Source organism: Vulpes vulpes, chromosome 1 (genome assembly GCF_048418805.1).
Source record: "Vulpes vulpes isolate BD-2025 chromosome 1, VulVul3, whole genome shotgun sequence".
NCBI lineage: Eukaryota > Metazoa > Chordata > Mammalia > Carnivora > Canidae > Vulpes > Vulpes vulpes.
This window is the reverse complement of record NC_132780.1, coordinates 46,081,571-46,097,448: the sequence shown is the minus strand read 5'-3', so window position 1 is coordinate 46,097,448 and position 15,878 is coordinate 46,081,571. Positions and strand designations below refer to the sequence as shown.

At 38.1% G+C, this 15,878-nt stretch overlaps 1 protein-coding gene across 2 annotated transcripts in view; it reads left to right on the top strand.

Annotated features, from left to right (window-relative positions):
* The window catches only part of KIF27 (kinesin family member 27), an 85,468-nt gene that overhangs the window by 55,102 nt on the left and 14,488 nt on the right, over positions 1-15,878 (top strand). For both annotated transcript variants that reach the window (XM_072763055.1, XM_072763064.1), the window contains 3 exons: positions 2,436-2,549; positions 5,837-6,013; positions 12,827-13,042. In XM_072763055.1, coding sequence (XP_072619156.1) covers positions 2,436-2,549; positions 5,837-6,013; positions 12,827-13,042 — 507 coding nt within the window. The remainder of the gene's footprint in view (positions 1-2,435; positions 2,550-5,836; positions 6,014-12,826; positions 13,043-15,878) is intronic.

Sequence of the window (15,878 nt, the reverse complement as noted above, 5' to 3'; positions counted from 1 at the left end):
AAAACCTGTTCACAGTCCTCTGTTTGGAGCTAACTTTCTAAAATTCCTGTTTGTCCATTCCCTATTTGACTGAACATTTCCAGAGAATAGTAGGACTTCTGTGTAGGTTCTCCTTAGAGAAGCAGTTCTTAACTGAAGTCTATGGATAAACTATAAAGGGAAGGTATGAGAACCCCTGAAATAGAAATTTCTAAGTACCAATTTCCCTATCTATAGAATGGAATTTTAGATAGTCTCCATTTCATAAGATTATTGTGAGGATATAAGGGGATAATTAAAATAGATGTGAAAAGCCTAGCGTCGTACCTAGTGAACAGTTACTTTATTTAATATTATAGCAGGGGGATTATATTATAAGGCAAAGGCAATAAGGCTTACAGCAGCATGTAGCAGAGAGGATGAGACCTACTGCAGTTACTTTTAAAAGCATTTGTGGAAGGAGAGGAATAGCAGAGAGTTTGCTCCCAGTAACTACAAGGGGCCTTTATTTTCGCATCTTGGAGTTGCTGTGACTGTGACTGGGGCTAAGTTATAACTATGGACCAGAGCCTGGGCAACATGAAAAAACAAATGGGTAAATATAACGGGGTCAAATTCACTTGTAATGCAATGCAGATGAGCAGAGAAAATGTCTTTATTTAGTCTGTAGCAGACCTGTGTTCTGTATGACACCGCCACCCCTCGCCCTGTCCAGGCCACATCATGATAATTACTGGAAATAGAGGAGCTAACCATGTATTTTCCCAGTCTGTTCAGACCTTGCTCTGGTAATTTCACCATGTTTTTTAAATAATTACCAGCTCTCTTGCATAAGAATACTCAGTTTCTTAGCCTCTTTCCTCTTCCACCCTGTGCTTCTGTCCCTAGGGTTGAGTCGAGTGTATGTGATGGTTGGGTCTATAGCTTTTACTGCTTCATATGGCGTTGAAGAGAAGGGGACTTCATGAATTTCATTTGGTGTTTGGGTGTGACTGCCCTCCCTCATCTGCCTTTCTCTGCTGGGCCCTAACAGTGGAGCCCAGAGTTGATATAACTTGTAGTCTGATCTTGCTTTCAGTTTAGAGCACAGAAGTGCTTTGGCTTCATCTCGCCTCCTCATGGCATTACAAATCCCCCTAGGGGCTGCAAGGCCTTTTGTCTAGCTTGCTAGCCCAGTGGCCTGTCTTCCTCTTCAGTTTTGGGGTCAGTGTCCCACAATAACGGACTCCCATTGGCTCTTAGGATCCACGTCACTTGAGGCCAAGGATTCTGTAATTAGTCTGTCTTTCCTGATTGTACTCCAGCTGTCGGTGAGGCTGGGCAGTCCTGAATAGGTGTGGGACCTCAGCTCTGCCATCTGTGCCCTCTCTCTGCCCTCTGTGATTCCTCATCACCCTCTTTTGGGGCCAGAACTCAAGAGGCCAGATCTCAGGAAAATTGGGACACACATCTCTCTTACCATCTCTTTTCTCCTTCCTGCCTCTCCCAAGGCTGGAAATTGGTAGTAAGCCCATTTTTTTTTAGTATTTCTTATTACTGTTAATATTCAACAGACATAGAAATTATTCTGTCCAAATGTTACGAAGGTTTCTGAACACATTCAATTTCTGTACTTATCCATCATGGGCCAGTAAGAAATAGTAATGGGGAGCAGCCCACTTTGGTTCATGGCCTCCTTCCTAATTCCTGCTAAGCCTTAGTGGTAGACAGCGGCATCTTCTCTAAACCCCAGGAGAGCACCTGGGGCCTCTTAAGATGTGGATGGAAATGGAAGGAATTTAGAAAATACCCTTCCTAGGACTGTGATCTATCTTGAAAGGCTACTCTCATGCTGCAAAATTCTTTTTTTTTTTTTTTTTTTAAGATTTTATTTATTTGACAGCGAGCACAAGCAGGGGGAGCAGCAGGCAGAGGGAGAGGGAGAAGCAGGCTCCGCATTGAGCAGAGGGCCCAACATGGGGCTGAATCCCAGGACCCTTGGATTCCTGGGATCATGACCTGAGCTGAAGGCAAACACTTAACCGACCGAGCCACCCAGGTGCTGCTGCAAAATCCTTTCTCAATGCCCAAAACTGAATATTACTTTCCATATTTCTACTGTCCAGATGGGTGCCTTGTGTGGCCCACCTAAATGTCATGAGCTCAGAAAGGCAGACTAGAAAAGCACATTTGTAATTTTCAGACTCTATCCCTGTTATGCTGTTTTGTAACCCTGGCAGACAATGGAACAAAACCATAGTTTTGTTAATAAACCCTACTTTTTGCTGTGAGATTTTATTGCTTCTGTGAGGAGCTAACATTATTTTCTTCTCAAATAGCCCCAACCTTCATCTACTCATTTTTTCTCTTTTTGCAATGAAGTAAAGAAAAGCTAAGAAAATGATTACCTGCATAAATATTTAATGATGGCCAGGTAGTACAAGCAGTAAGGTGTTTTCAATTTCTGTTTTCTGCAGGAACTAAGGTTAAAAACAGAACAGGAAGAAGCTCTGAAACTGAAACCTGAGGACCCTGATGCATTTAAGATGAAAAAGAGAAAAGGTTCGTTTGGAAGTATAGACCAACTCCAGGTTTGTCGATTCTATTTAGTGTTTGCAGTTTTCTCTTTGCTCTGATGATTGTCTAAATAGAGGTAAAAGTGGCGAATTCTAAATAAAATCTTTAAGCACTAGACTTTACCACTTGAGTGCACATTTTCTAGTATTTCTCCCAAAACTTTTCTGTCATTAAAAAATTACTCTCAGGGTGCCTGGGTGGCTCATTTGGTTAAGCATCTGTCTTTGGCTCAGGTCATATAGTCTCGGGTTCCTGGGATCAAGCCCCACATCAGGCTCCTTGCTCAGTGGGGAGAGTCTGCTTCTCTGTCCTCCTTGCTCATTCTTTCTCTTTTAGATAAATAAAATCTTGAAAAAAAATTTACACTCATCCAGAAATGTACTGTATTCTTACTTTAATAGAAATGGATTTATTTGAATGTTTTAGAATGTTAACATGAAATCCATGTTCACTAGATTGTTTCTATGGGAATAAACCAGTCTTGATTGATAGGGGAATAAAGACTGCTTTATTCCCATGGAAACAATAGATTTCTCTTTCTTTCTTTTTTTTTTTTTTTTTTTGGAAACAATAAATTTCTAAAATCAGAGCCGTCCCATTCCTACATAACCAAATTGTATATGCACCATATATGATGAATTAAAAAATTTTTTGTTTTTTTGTGTCACATTTGAAAAATGAAATCAAGGGGCACTTGGATGGCTCAGTTAGTTAAGCATCTGACTCTTGATTTTGGCTTAGGTCATGATCTCAGGGTCTTGAGATTGAGCCCTGCATCAGGCTCTGCACTGAGTGTAGAGCCTGCTTGGGATTCTCTCTCACCCTCTGCCCCTCCTTTTGTCTCTCTCTCAAAAAAAAAAGAAGAAAGAAAACCATAAACTGATCACAGAAATAAATTTTTAGTTTTATGTAAATTCAAAATGGCAGTTCTAAAAATCTAACTGAAAGAAAAATAGGCACTTAAAACTGCAATTACACTCAAATACTAATTTATCACCTTAATTCTAAAAAATTTATTTACTCTTTCTTAAATTTTATGTATATCTTAGTAGTAAAATTTAGGACATAAATATATTCCCAGTTATTTATTTTACTGGTGTTTTCGACATTAGTTAAAGTGCTGTCACTGACATTCTGTGCTGCTTGGTAATAACATTTCTGGGCAGAAAGGGTATGTTGGGGAATAGGAGAGGTAGGAATGCATAGAATAATGAGACCTGCTTTTCAAAATGTTAAAGATCTAGATTTTAAATACAATAATAAAAAGAGCTGGTGGCTCAGTGATTTAGCGCCGCCTCCAGCGCAGGATGTGATCCTGGAGACCCGGGATCGAGTTCCACATCGGGCTCCCGGCATGGAGCCTGCTTCTCCCTCTGCCTGTGTCTCTGCCTCTCTCTCTGTGTCTCTCATGAATGAATAAATAAAATCTTTTAAAAAAATTGTCATTTGTTCTTTTAAAAATAATAATAATAAAAAGATTTCCACAGCTGGCACTGTGTTGCGTTAAAAATATTAATAAATAAAAAGCAAAGCTTTGTATTTTTTTAATACTTCAAAAAAAACCCCACTTTCTAGAATTTGACTCTAAACAGGAACAAAATTATAAGATAATTGGTGTGGGTATCTGAAGAGCTTAGGACATTGATTTGTTCTGAAGCTCCTTTATAAGAAAACATAAAATTGGAACTATGTAATAGGAACCTTTGCTATAAAAAGACAAATCAAGAAATTTTCAGAAAACTTACTAAGATACAGTGAATTATACAAATCATAACCTTTATGTCAAATGCAGAAAAATCCACTCACATTTTTTCCCTAAAAAATATGTATTATATGGACTCCTACCCATCTTCAAAGCACTGCTAAAATATTACTTACTCTGTGAGGCCAGTACTGACATTTCTTCCATTTCCCAGACAGAGCCAATCTCTCCCTCCATTTTTATGGACATGGTACCTAGGAGTTAGGTATATATAGTATTTATTATCAACATATTTTTGTGGTTTTTCTCCTGTCCTGGGAATGGACCTTACAAAAGACCTGTTATTCATCTTTCAGATCCTACTCACAGTCAAGGAGTGTTTGTAGAATATGTTTTAGTTAATTGGTAGACTGTCAGTAGGGTCTCTATATGTGGAGTTTCTAAGGTAGAGCCAGATATAACAAAACTAAAGTATTTCTGTAGTTGCTTTGGGATATCCTTCCTATTCCTTATGATTATAGAGCTAATATTTTAGGCTTCAATATTATTTGGATGGGATAGTGCGTATAGGATCATGCTGTCTAGGTCTGGATGGGGAACCTAGCTCTGGATCTAGTTTGTTGGCCACATTGCCTTTTTTTTCCTCATGCATATTCACTCATTGTTTTAATATAGATTTCTAGGCACCATTTTTATTAATCTGGAGAAGAATTGGAAAATAGTACTGTATTGATTTGTTTTCGTATTATTAGTTGTTTAGCTGGCATTGCTTCATTACTATGTCCACAGTGCAGATGGGCGCTTGGTAAAGTTCATATTCCATTCATATTTTTGTTTTCTTTGTTTCTGGGTGTCCTCAATTCAAGAGAACACTAAGCTGCTTGTTTTAGAAATCTTTCCAGCTCCGTTTATCTTATAATTCCTTGATGTTGACAGGTTAGAGTGTAGAGTATATTTCCATGCTCTATCATATGTGTCTTCCACTGTGTGTATTCATTTATTCACTTCATTGATAAATTGATGGATTCAGGCATTCATCCAATCATTTAACATTTTATTGAAGGCCAGTCATGGGCTAGGAAGTATACCAGGCACTGGGGATAGAGAGGGAGAGAAGACAGTCTCTGCAGTCCATCAAGGAGCTCAAGCAGCAGAGACAGACTGTAGAGCAGACAGCAGCGTAAGTGCTGTGATGCAGGCATGCTTGCTCCTCTGCGACAGAGAAAAAGATCCCGAGCATGTTCTCAGAACTCTCTTAATATATACATAGAAAATTGTCAGCCCTTTCTCTGTGAGCCTAGAAAATCCCAGGCTCGAACAGATATTGGGGAATACATCTTAATTCCTTATAAAACACAGCAAGGTGTTAACCAGAACCACTTCTTGATGGGTTTAGACAGGAACACTGTCTTAGTATTCTCACTGAGAGTTGTTAAGTGTTCACTTAATGTCTTCCAGATGGTTAAAAAATGTTCACTTGAGGTGTTTTAGCCAATCAGAAGTTATGTTATTACCATGTACATCTTATGGCAGAAGAAAAACAAATGATGTAACATTTCTTTCTTTGATGTAACATTCTTTGTAACAATTTTAATATAGAAACTGGACGAGCAAAAGAAATGGTTAGATGAAGAAGTAGAGAAAGTCCTGAACCAACGCCAGGAATTGGAGGAGCTGCAAGAAGACTTAAAGAAGCGAGAGGCCATAGTTTGTAAGAAGGAGGCCCTGTTAAAGGAGAAGAGCCACCTGGAGAATAAGAAGTTGAGATCAAGTCAGGTATTCTCTTTGTTATGCTCTTTGATTGTGGTTGTAAGCCACTGAAACTGGGATTTTTTTCCTAAGAAGTAAATCATACCACTGTGAAATTGGAAACCAAGAGAGGGATTCCTGGGTGGCTCAGCAGTTTAGCACCTGCCTTTGGCGCAGGGTGTGATCTGGAGTCCTGGGATCGAGTCCCACGTCGGGCTCCCGGCATGGAGCCTGCTTCTCCCTCCTCCTGTGTCTCTGCCTCTCTCTCTCTCTGTCTATCATGGATAAATAAATAAATAAATAAATCTTAAAAAAAAAAAAAAAAAGAAACCAAAAAGAAAACTCTTCTGGTTTTCAATGTATTTTCCATGTTAGTGTTTATTTAATGACTACTGGTAAAATCTCTTGCAATTTTGAAATCCAGTGTTAAGTGTTCTGCCAAGTATGATTTATTGTTAACTTTTTTGGTATTTTATTTTATTTATTTTTTAAATAATAAATTTATTTTTTATTGGTGTTCAGTTTGCCAACATACAGAATAACACCCAGTGCTCATCCCATCAAGTGCCCCCCTCAGTGCCTGTCACCCATTCACCCCCACCCCCCGCCCTCCTCCCCTTCCACCACCCCTAGTTCGTTTCCCAGAGTTAGGAGTCTTCATGTTCTGTCTCCCTTTCTGATATTTCCTACCCATTTCTTCTCCCTTCCCTTCTATTCCCTTTCACTATTATTTATATTCCCCAAATGAATGAGACCATATAATGTTTGTCCTTCTCCGATTGACTTACTTCACTCAGCATAATACCCTCCAGTTCCATCCACGTCGAAGCAAATGGTGGGTATTTGTCATTTCTAATGGCTGAGTAACATTCCATTTTATACATAAACCACATCTTCTTTATCCATTGATCTTTTTTGGTATTTTAAAAATTATGGTAAAATATACATAAAATTTGCCATTTTAACCATTTTTCAGTATATAATTCAGTGACACTAGTTACATTCACAGTGCTTTTTTATATTTATTTATTATTTATTTATTTATTCATTCATTCATTCATTCATTCATGAGAGACAGAGAGAGAGAGGCAGAGACACAGGCAGAGGGAGAAGCAGGCTCCATGCAGGAAGCCTGATGTGGAACTCGATCCCAGGACTCCAGGATCATGCCCTGGGCCAAAGGCAGGCACTAAACTGCTGAGCCACCCAGGGATCCCCACATTCACAGTGTCATACAACTGTCACCCTATTTCCAAAACATTTTATGGACCCAAACACAAAGTCTGTAACCATGAACCAAGAGATTCCCCTGGCAACCTCTTTATAAGTGGATATTTAAGAAATAAATTGTACCATTTGATGCTGTGTAGAGAGCATTGGTAATTTGGAAAAATAGACTTAAAAGTGATCTATTACTACTACCCAAAGTTAGGGATTTGCAGGGTTCCTCTAGAAGAAAGATTTTATGTAATTAAGATTTGTTCACTTTCAATTTATGACAACTTGGGGACCTTTATAAGAACTTTGGCTGGAGAACTTGGGTTATATGAACTAAAAAAGTGATTTTATGAAGGAATTTATCTCAATTTCAAGTTTTGAAAAAGGAATGATTGTAGAGAGAGTAGAAGAACCAGGAGATACTCTTTTGGATGTAGCTATAGATACTTTCAACAATAGCACCAGTAGCATCTGAAAATGAAGCTGGCTTGCCCCAGACATGAAGAGGACTTTCTACCCAGTAGGCCAAAACAGTTTACACATTAAGAAAGAGAACAGAGAGGATCAGTGACCTGCTTATTCTGCCTTTCAGCCAGGTCAGTAGGATCTGAGATGATGGTGGTGTGTTCTTAACCTCTCTGTTTCAAACATGGAGACCTGTATTTACCTCTGCTCTATCTTCAATTCCCCAGTCATGTTGAATAGCTATTAGCACTAGGCTTTGGGACACAGGGGTAGGGGCAGCCCCTCCGACGAGCCTAGTTGCTGGTGCTGTATCCAGGCAGCTTGCGCACACTGCCTGTCAAGGTTAAGTTTTAAAAGCGATCTCCCAAAACATGTAAATGACAGCAAAAGAGATGAACAAACTAATATATCAAGTGAGTAAATAGAAAATAAACTTGGACATTTATTATATGCTCTGTATCACAAAGAATAAAGAGGAAAAAAATAAAAAGGAATGAGGAGGAAAATCTTCCTGAAATAAGTTTATTAGTGATCTAACAACGACAAAATAAATTTTAAAAAATGAAGTTTTCTACTTCCAACAAGATGTAAAATTTGAGACCATATTGAAATAAGTAGAGTACAGATAAATGAAACCCCAGCAGAGCAAAGCAAAATTGATTCTTTGAGGATCATTTTAATGAAACAGAAGAGAGATTTGAGACTGTTACATTGCTGGGTTCTTTTCTGAACAAAAGGTGTAAATAGATTACATCTATTTCAGTGTTTAAGAAATCAAAATTCGGTCCTATGCATTTTGGACAAGGAACATGATATAAAAAAAACAATTTTCATACTATTTATGATTTCAACTCAAAGTGAGTCAAAGACCTAAATATGAGGTAAAACTATAAAACTCTTAGAAGAAAACTAAAGTGTAAATCTTTGTTACCTTGGATTAAGCAATGGTTTCTGTGATATTATATCTGAAGCACAAACAACAGAAGAAACAGATAAATTGGACTTCATCACAGTTAAAAGCATTTGTTATGCGAAGGCCACCATCAAAAAAAGTGGATTTTGAAAAGACAACCTACAGAATGGAGAAAAATTTTTATAGATCATATACCTGATAAAGGAATTGTATCTAGAATATATAAAGAAGTCATAACTTAATAATAAAAAGACAACTCAATTAAAAAATGGGCAAAAGATTTAATAGACATTTCTCAAATAATATATACAAATGGCCAATAAACATATGAAATAATGTTCAACATTATTAGCCATCAGGAAAATGCAAATCAAAACATAGATGAGACCCTGCTTTACACTTACTAGGATGGATAGCTGTGGTCAGAAAAAAAGATGAGAAGTGTTGGTGACTATATGAGGGAATTGGAATATTCATACGCTGCTTGTGGGATTGTAAAATGGTGCAGTTGCCTTGGATAACTACGTTGTAGTTCATCAAAAAGTTAAACACAGAGTTATTGCATGGATAAAGAGAATGGATATTGAACAGATAAAGAGAAAGTGGTATATACATACTATGGAATATTACTCAGCAAGAGGAAGGAATGAAGTTCTGATCCATGCTACCACATGGATGAACCCCAAAAACATTGTGTTAAGGGAAAGAAGCCAGCCGCAAAAGAACACATATTGTCTGGCTCCATTTATATCAATGTGCAGATGAGGCAATTAAATAGAGATAGAAAGTAGAGTAGTGGTTACTGAGGGCTGGGTCAGGGATTGGGGAAGAAATGAAATGATTGCTAGTGCACATGACGTTTCACTTTGGGGAGCAATGAAAACGTTCTCAAATTGTGGTGATGGATGCACAACTGTGCAACTCACAACTGTGAATATACTAAGATCCATCAAATTATATCCTTTAAATAGGCGACTTAAGGGTGCCTGGTTGGCTCTGTTGGTGGAGTACATGACTCTTGATCTTGGGGTTGTGAGTTTGAGTCCCACATTGGGTATAGAGATAACTTTTAAAAAGTCTCAATCAATCAATCAATCAATAGGTGAACTGCATGTAAATTATCTCTCAGTAAAGCTATTATTAAAAAAAAAAAAGCTGTATGCCCATGTATGCCCATAAAGGGAAAAAAAAGATATGAAAGATTACCAAGAAATGTAAAATGGAAGGCAATAGATAAGTGCTTACTGACTAAGCAGGGGAGGCTGAAATCCAAGTGTCTTGAGAGGATCGTGAATGAGAGGCTGACTGTAGCATTAGCTTTTTTTTTAATTTTTAAAATAATAACAGCTTTATGAGAGAATTCACATAGAATAAGAAAAGATGGGACACCTGGGTAGCTTAGTGGTTGAGCGTCTGCCTTTGGCTCAGGTCGTGATCTTGGGGTCTTAGGATCGAGTCTTGCATCAGGCTCCGCACGGGGAGCCTTTTCTGTCTCTGCCTCTCTCTGTGTGTTTCTCGTGAATAAATAAAAATCTTTTTAAAAAAAGAATTAAAAAAGACTAAGAGGAGAACCTGAGTGGTTCAGTCCGTACAACTCTTGGCTTCCACTCAGATCATGATTTCATGGTTTTTGAGATCCAGCCCCCTCTGGGGCTCTGCACTCAGCACATAGTCTGCCTAGGATTCTCCCTCTCCCTTCCTCTCCGCCTGCTCATGTGCATTCTCGCTGTGTCTCTCTATATACAAATAAATAAAATCTGAAAAAAAAAAAAGACTCAGAAACAAAGTGTTCCAGATTTTTGGAAGGCAGGACTGAAGCATAAAGATGAAAGCAGGGCATCATCAGGAAACCATCCTTTCTCACTCTGAGGCTAAACGCTTTATTTTCTGAAGGCTGAACCAGGTACAGCAGAAGGTTGGAGTAAGTCAAAATACTCAAAACAGGGAATGAATGAAAACCTAGTCTACATACGAATCCTGAGATAGCCATTTATTTCCTGAATCCTCATTTAGATCCCAGAATGCTGGCAGCCAGATTTATACTTCCCAGCAGGTCATTGGTGGGTTTTCTGAAACCGTCCCTGAAAAAAAGACCTAAAAACACCCTTGGGCTCCCCAACTAAGTGTCCAGACCCTAGATATATTCTGTTGTGACAAAGCATACCCATCACACAATGTATTACCATTTTCATGCTTGACTCTTAAGTGGGACAGCCATGGCAGGAATGCTACTAATGTGAAAGAGAGAGACCAAGAGAAAAAATGAAGCTCAGAGACATTAGAGATAGGGGAAGGAGCTGAAAAAGCTTCCCAAAACCCTTAATATCCTCAAGGTGCTCAAAGATGATGCTCTCTTTATCGTAAAGTGAGAATTACTGGAAATGTAAAAGTTTGGAGGATAACGTTGAAGAAATATCCCAGAAAGTAAATAAAAGGATACATAGAAAATAGGAGGAAAAAACTTTAGTTGGCAGATAAATCCAGGAAGTAGAACATCCAAGAAATAGGAATTTCAGGAAGATATAACGGAAAACGAGAGAGGGGATTATCAGAGGCAACATAAATTTCCTAACACTGAAGATGTGAGACTCTAGATCAAAATAGGTCATCAGGGGCCCAGCAAAATGAGGGCCAAATGCTTGTCATTGTGAAGTTTTGAGTATCTCAAGGAAAAGAAAAGATTCTGAAAGTTACCAATTAGAAGAGATGAGTCCTTTGTAAATCTCAACAATCAGAATGGAATTAGACCTCTCAGCCTTCTTTAGTAGAAACTAAAAGACCCGCAGCAGTCTTCCAACTCAGAAGGAAAGTGATTTCCAAACAAGACTTCTTTTTTGAGCCTAACTCTGAATCAAATATGAAGGCAGAATAAGGACATTTTCAGGTGAGAAAATCTCCACCCTAGGCTCTCTCAGAAAACGACTAAGAGGTTGTGCTTCACAAAAATGAGGGCATCAACTATGAAAAAAGAAGGCTCAGCGTCTTGAAAGGGTGACCAACGTGGAAATTCCCAGGATAACACCAAAAGGAAGTTCTAGAACAACTAGTTTGGAGCACATGGATGGAGACTTTGGGATAAATGTTTCTAGAATAAAACAAAAATTTCCTGATGTAGGTTTTGGTCAAATGAAAAAAACAGTGTTGAAAGGAATTGTATAGTTCTATTGGAGAAGAGTTAGTAGGTAGTACCAAAAGTTGTATCCTATGGAAAATGTTTTTTTTATACTACTAGGTAGTTCAAATATGAAAAATATTCACAAAGTCATGTAAACTGATTGATGTAACATAAAACTGCAATATACCTTATATGGGGAGACTCGAGGAGGGGAAGTAGAGGAGGCATGATAGAGCCAGGTCCTTGTCTTCCCCAATAGTCAGTCTGTAGGCAGTATGTGAAATTGGTAATGTTATTTAGAAACATTAACATCAGGAGAAACATCTAGAAAGGTTGAAGATTGTTTCTGGGGAGTGAGACTCAGGTTAAAGGGGATTACTTTAAAAAAATTATAAACCTGTAGTATATATACATACATACTTAGATGCAAAACTTATTTTAAGAATTCTCTTAGGTTAGGCCATATCAAGTATCTCCATTACTTTAACTGGTGTGTTTTCTGACCAGAGTGAAATAAGAGTAGAAACAAATTGTATATTTAAACAGCAACAAACCAAATCTCAACCTTTAGGGAAATTATATTATTAGTTACAGGCCATATAACTATGTAACAGACCAAGGAAGAAAAGTTTAATTTAGGAAATAATAAAAAAAAGGAAAAATACTAGCTCTCAAAACCAATATTCTGTAGTCTGGTGTGGGCAAGCAATACTTGGCAGTAAATTCAACATTTGAATCTCCCCCCTCCTTTTTTTTTTCTTTTTTGAAAGAGAGAGTATGGGGTAGGGGAGAGGGAGAGAAAGAACCTTAAGCAGATTCCATGAGCCTCATGCTGGGCTTGATCTCACAACCCTGAGATCATGACTTGGGTTGAAATCAAGAGTCAGTTGCTTAACTGACTGCACCACCCAGGCACTCCTTGAATCTCTCTCTCTCTCTTTTTTTTTTTAAGGCATTCAACTTAAGATTTAAAAAAATGAACCAAAATCACCCCCACAAGGGAAAACAATAATGTGGAAGCTAAAAATAAATATATTCAGTTAGTAATTTTCCCTATTTTTAAAATTTATATGCAGTCTGGCTTTTGAGTAACTGTTTTTGGGGTGTTTGGTTGATTGTGTCTTTCTAGATCTTAAACACAGATAGTTTGAAAATATCAACTCGCCTGAACTTGCTGGATCAAGAGTTGTGTGAAAAGAATGTCGAGCTTCAACACAGCACAGCTGAGGAGAAAATAAAGATTGCAGAACGAGTCCAAGCCCTCCAGAAAGAAAAGGATCAGCTACAGAGACGAAAAAATAGTGTGGATGAGAAACTTAAAAATGGTAGTGTGTTAACACCTGAAGTAAGTCAGTATTCTTTAGAACTGGAAGTACTCTATGATGGGTCACTGGGATGATTTCTTCTGTCCTTGTTAACTAAAACATAAAAATGAGAACTCTGGTAAACTTTGTTTCCTTGAGACTGTGTCAGATATAATGAGTTTACTGGCTCCTATTAAGTGCCACAGTCCATGCTTACCTAGAAACTGTGGTATCCTCACACGGGAGTCTATGAACATTGCCAGGGCCTGGGAAACTAACCCTAACCTCGAGTAGGGCCCTAACCCTAACCCTTAATCCTAACCCTAACTCCTAACCCCCTCTCAGCCGGGGTTTCTTGTGTCACCTCACAGAACACATAATGATTCGAAGGACTCTTATTCCTCAGTTCTACCAAAGAGAGCACCTACCTTCTCTCTCTACTTCTTTCTTGACTGATACTAGGTCATCTGTTACAGACTATGGATGGCCAGGGCATTCAAGGTTAATTCTTTCAGAGACGCCCAACCTTTGAGAGCATGTTCCAGCCAAGCAGATGCGTGGAATTCAAATCCCAATAAAAATACCTCTGAGTATGAGTTTTCATTTAGAGGAGCATATGGCTCCTCTCACCTTTACTGTTTTAAACTATGTAAAAGATAGTACATTTATTGGCTGCCAAATTGTCTGACTTTGTCTTTTTTCAAAATTCTACATCAGTTGGCAATGGTGCTCATCCCTTATTTTATCAGACAAGCCTGAATTTTTGAGCATGAATTTCCTCTGGAAATGTTTATTGTCGATGTCCTGTCATGACCAAAGCAAGAGAAAATTGCTAAGAGAAAGTGAGTAGCTGGGAATCATGCACCTTGCTGAATCTTGGATAGTTTTAGATTGGAGAAGAAGTTAAGGAGGCTGGTTAAGAGGAACAGGAGCAAGAATCTCATAAAATTAGACTGTTGTGTCCTGCACGGTTGAAGGGAATTGAAAACTAACTTGATTGGGGGTGGCATAATAAGCCTCACTGCCCCGTTGTAGGGTCTGCATAGCTGTGCAGAGGATCACAGAATCAGGCTGTCCTCCTGAGGGTGTTGAATTGGAAACTGGCCTTGTAGATTTGAAGGTATGAGAGCCCAAGATACCACAAAATATGAGTTTTTGAGGAATTCTTGCCTGCCCACGCAGGACTGTTACTAGATCCCATGGAAGAAACAAACAAACAAACAAACAAATAAATAAATAAATAAAAAGCATTATGCTTCTTTTGAAAAATTCATATTCTCTCTGGGGATAAGAGATATAAGAAAACTCTAAACTCTAAAGAACATAAGAAAAAGCAAGTTATAATAATGTAATAAAACCATACTTGTTACATTATTTATACAAAACAATGCAATGGTCATTTGGGGGGAAGACTCATCAAGGCAGCTTTGGTGGATTGGAAATTTGGGTGCAATTATGAAAACCATAATATTGGTAGAAGAAAGAAGGCGTCTGTAGGTAGAACACCATTAAATAAGGTACAGAGAAGGGCATGAACAAATTATGTTTGCAGAAGGGTAGAGGCCCCATCATCCTCATCCAGAAATACATTTCTCTTTCATGTGGAATTCTGTAACCAAAATTCACTCTGTAGGGTTTGTGGTGAAAAATACAGCACCACGCATAATACCTGTTTAGCAGCCAGTATGGATTGGTTCGAGGGAATTGTGAGCCTCCTGCAGTTGGTGGGGTTCCATTAGCCGTGTGAGCCTCTGCAGACTTCTTCCACAAAGTTGGTCTTCTCAGTGTCACTCAGAGTGGGCTCTACTCTCACCACTGTCTTAATGTCAGGATTAGTATTACCAGATAGATCTGCCAATTGTGGATGATTGGGAACATGAGATTCTGTTGTGACACAAGACATCAATAAAATCTAGGTGGAATAGTTTGCTATTTTGATCTCTTTAAACCTGCTTAGGATTATTTTCTCTTTCCCAATAAATCAGAATCATTTTTATAATTGTACTCCTTAACAGGAAGTGATAGATTTTAGATTACTATATGAGTACAAGATTACCCAACAATTTAATATAGACAAATACTTTCTGTTTTGGGTAAACTCTAGAAACAAATTTAAAAAAATAGTTCCAACCCCATTTTTCTAATAATGTAGAGCAGTTCAATAAGTGGGATATAGGAAGAAAACATAAGAACTATTATATCTATGTTTATTTCATCTTTTACACTTTGAATTTCATGTTTTATTGTTAGAATGTGCATATAGTATATGGAGAAATATACAAATATGCAATGAATACTTAAAAGTTTTCTCTTTATTTGTTCTTGTTTTTTTGTTTTATTAATAGGGATGTGCGATCTAAACTGTTTGGAGACCACTGCTTTAAGTCCTTGCTGCTCTCAGTGTTGTCTCTGGATCAAAAGCAGCCTCACCTGGGAGCCTGTTAGAAATGCAGAGCCTCCCCACGCAGGCCTGCTGAATTAGAAATCTGCATTTTAACAAGATCCCTGGTGCATTTGTAAAAAGCAGTGCTCTCTGATAGAGCATAGTCAACTCTTGATAATATTTTGTTTGCATTATGGCAGATTTTTCATCCTGGGTCAGTTTTTCATTGACATTCATCTTGCCACACCTATTGCTGGCTAGAGAGAAGCATGAATATTTACATGCTGTAGCCTCACTGGAGTCAGATTCTGGAGTCATACTGCCTTAGACATATGTCAGGACTTCCCTAACTTAGGTCCAAAACTATAGAAACTCAATTTGTTCCAAATTGTTCTCAGACATATATAAAGGCAAACACTTTCCACATTTTGGGTAAAATATCATAGTATGCATTATTCAGAAAGTCAGGTATGTTCTTTGGATAAATCATTTTA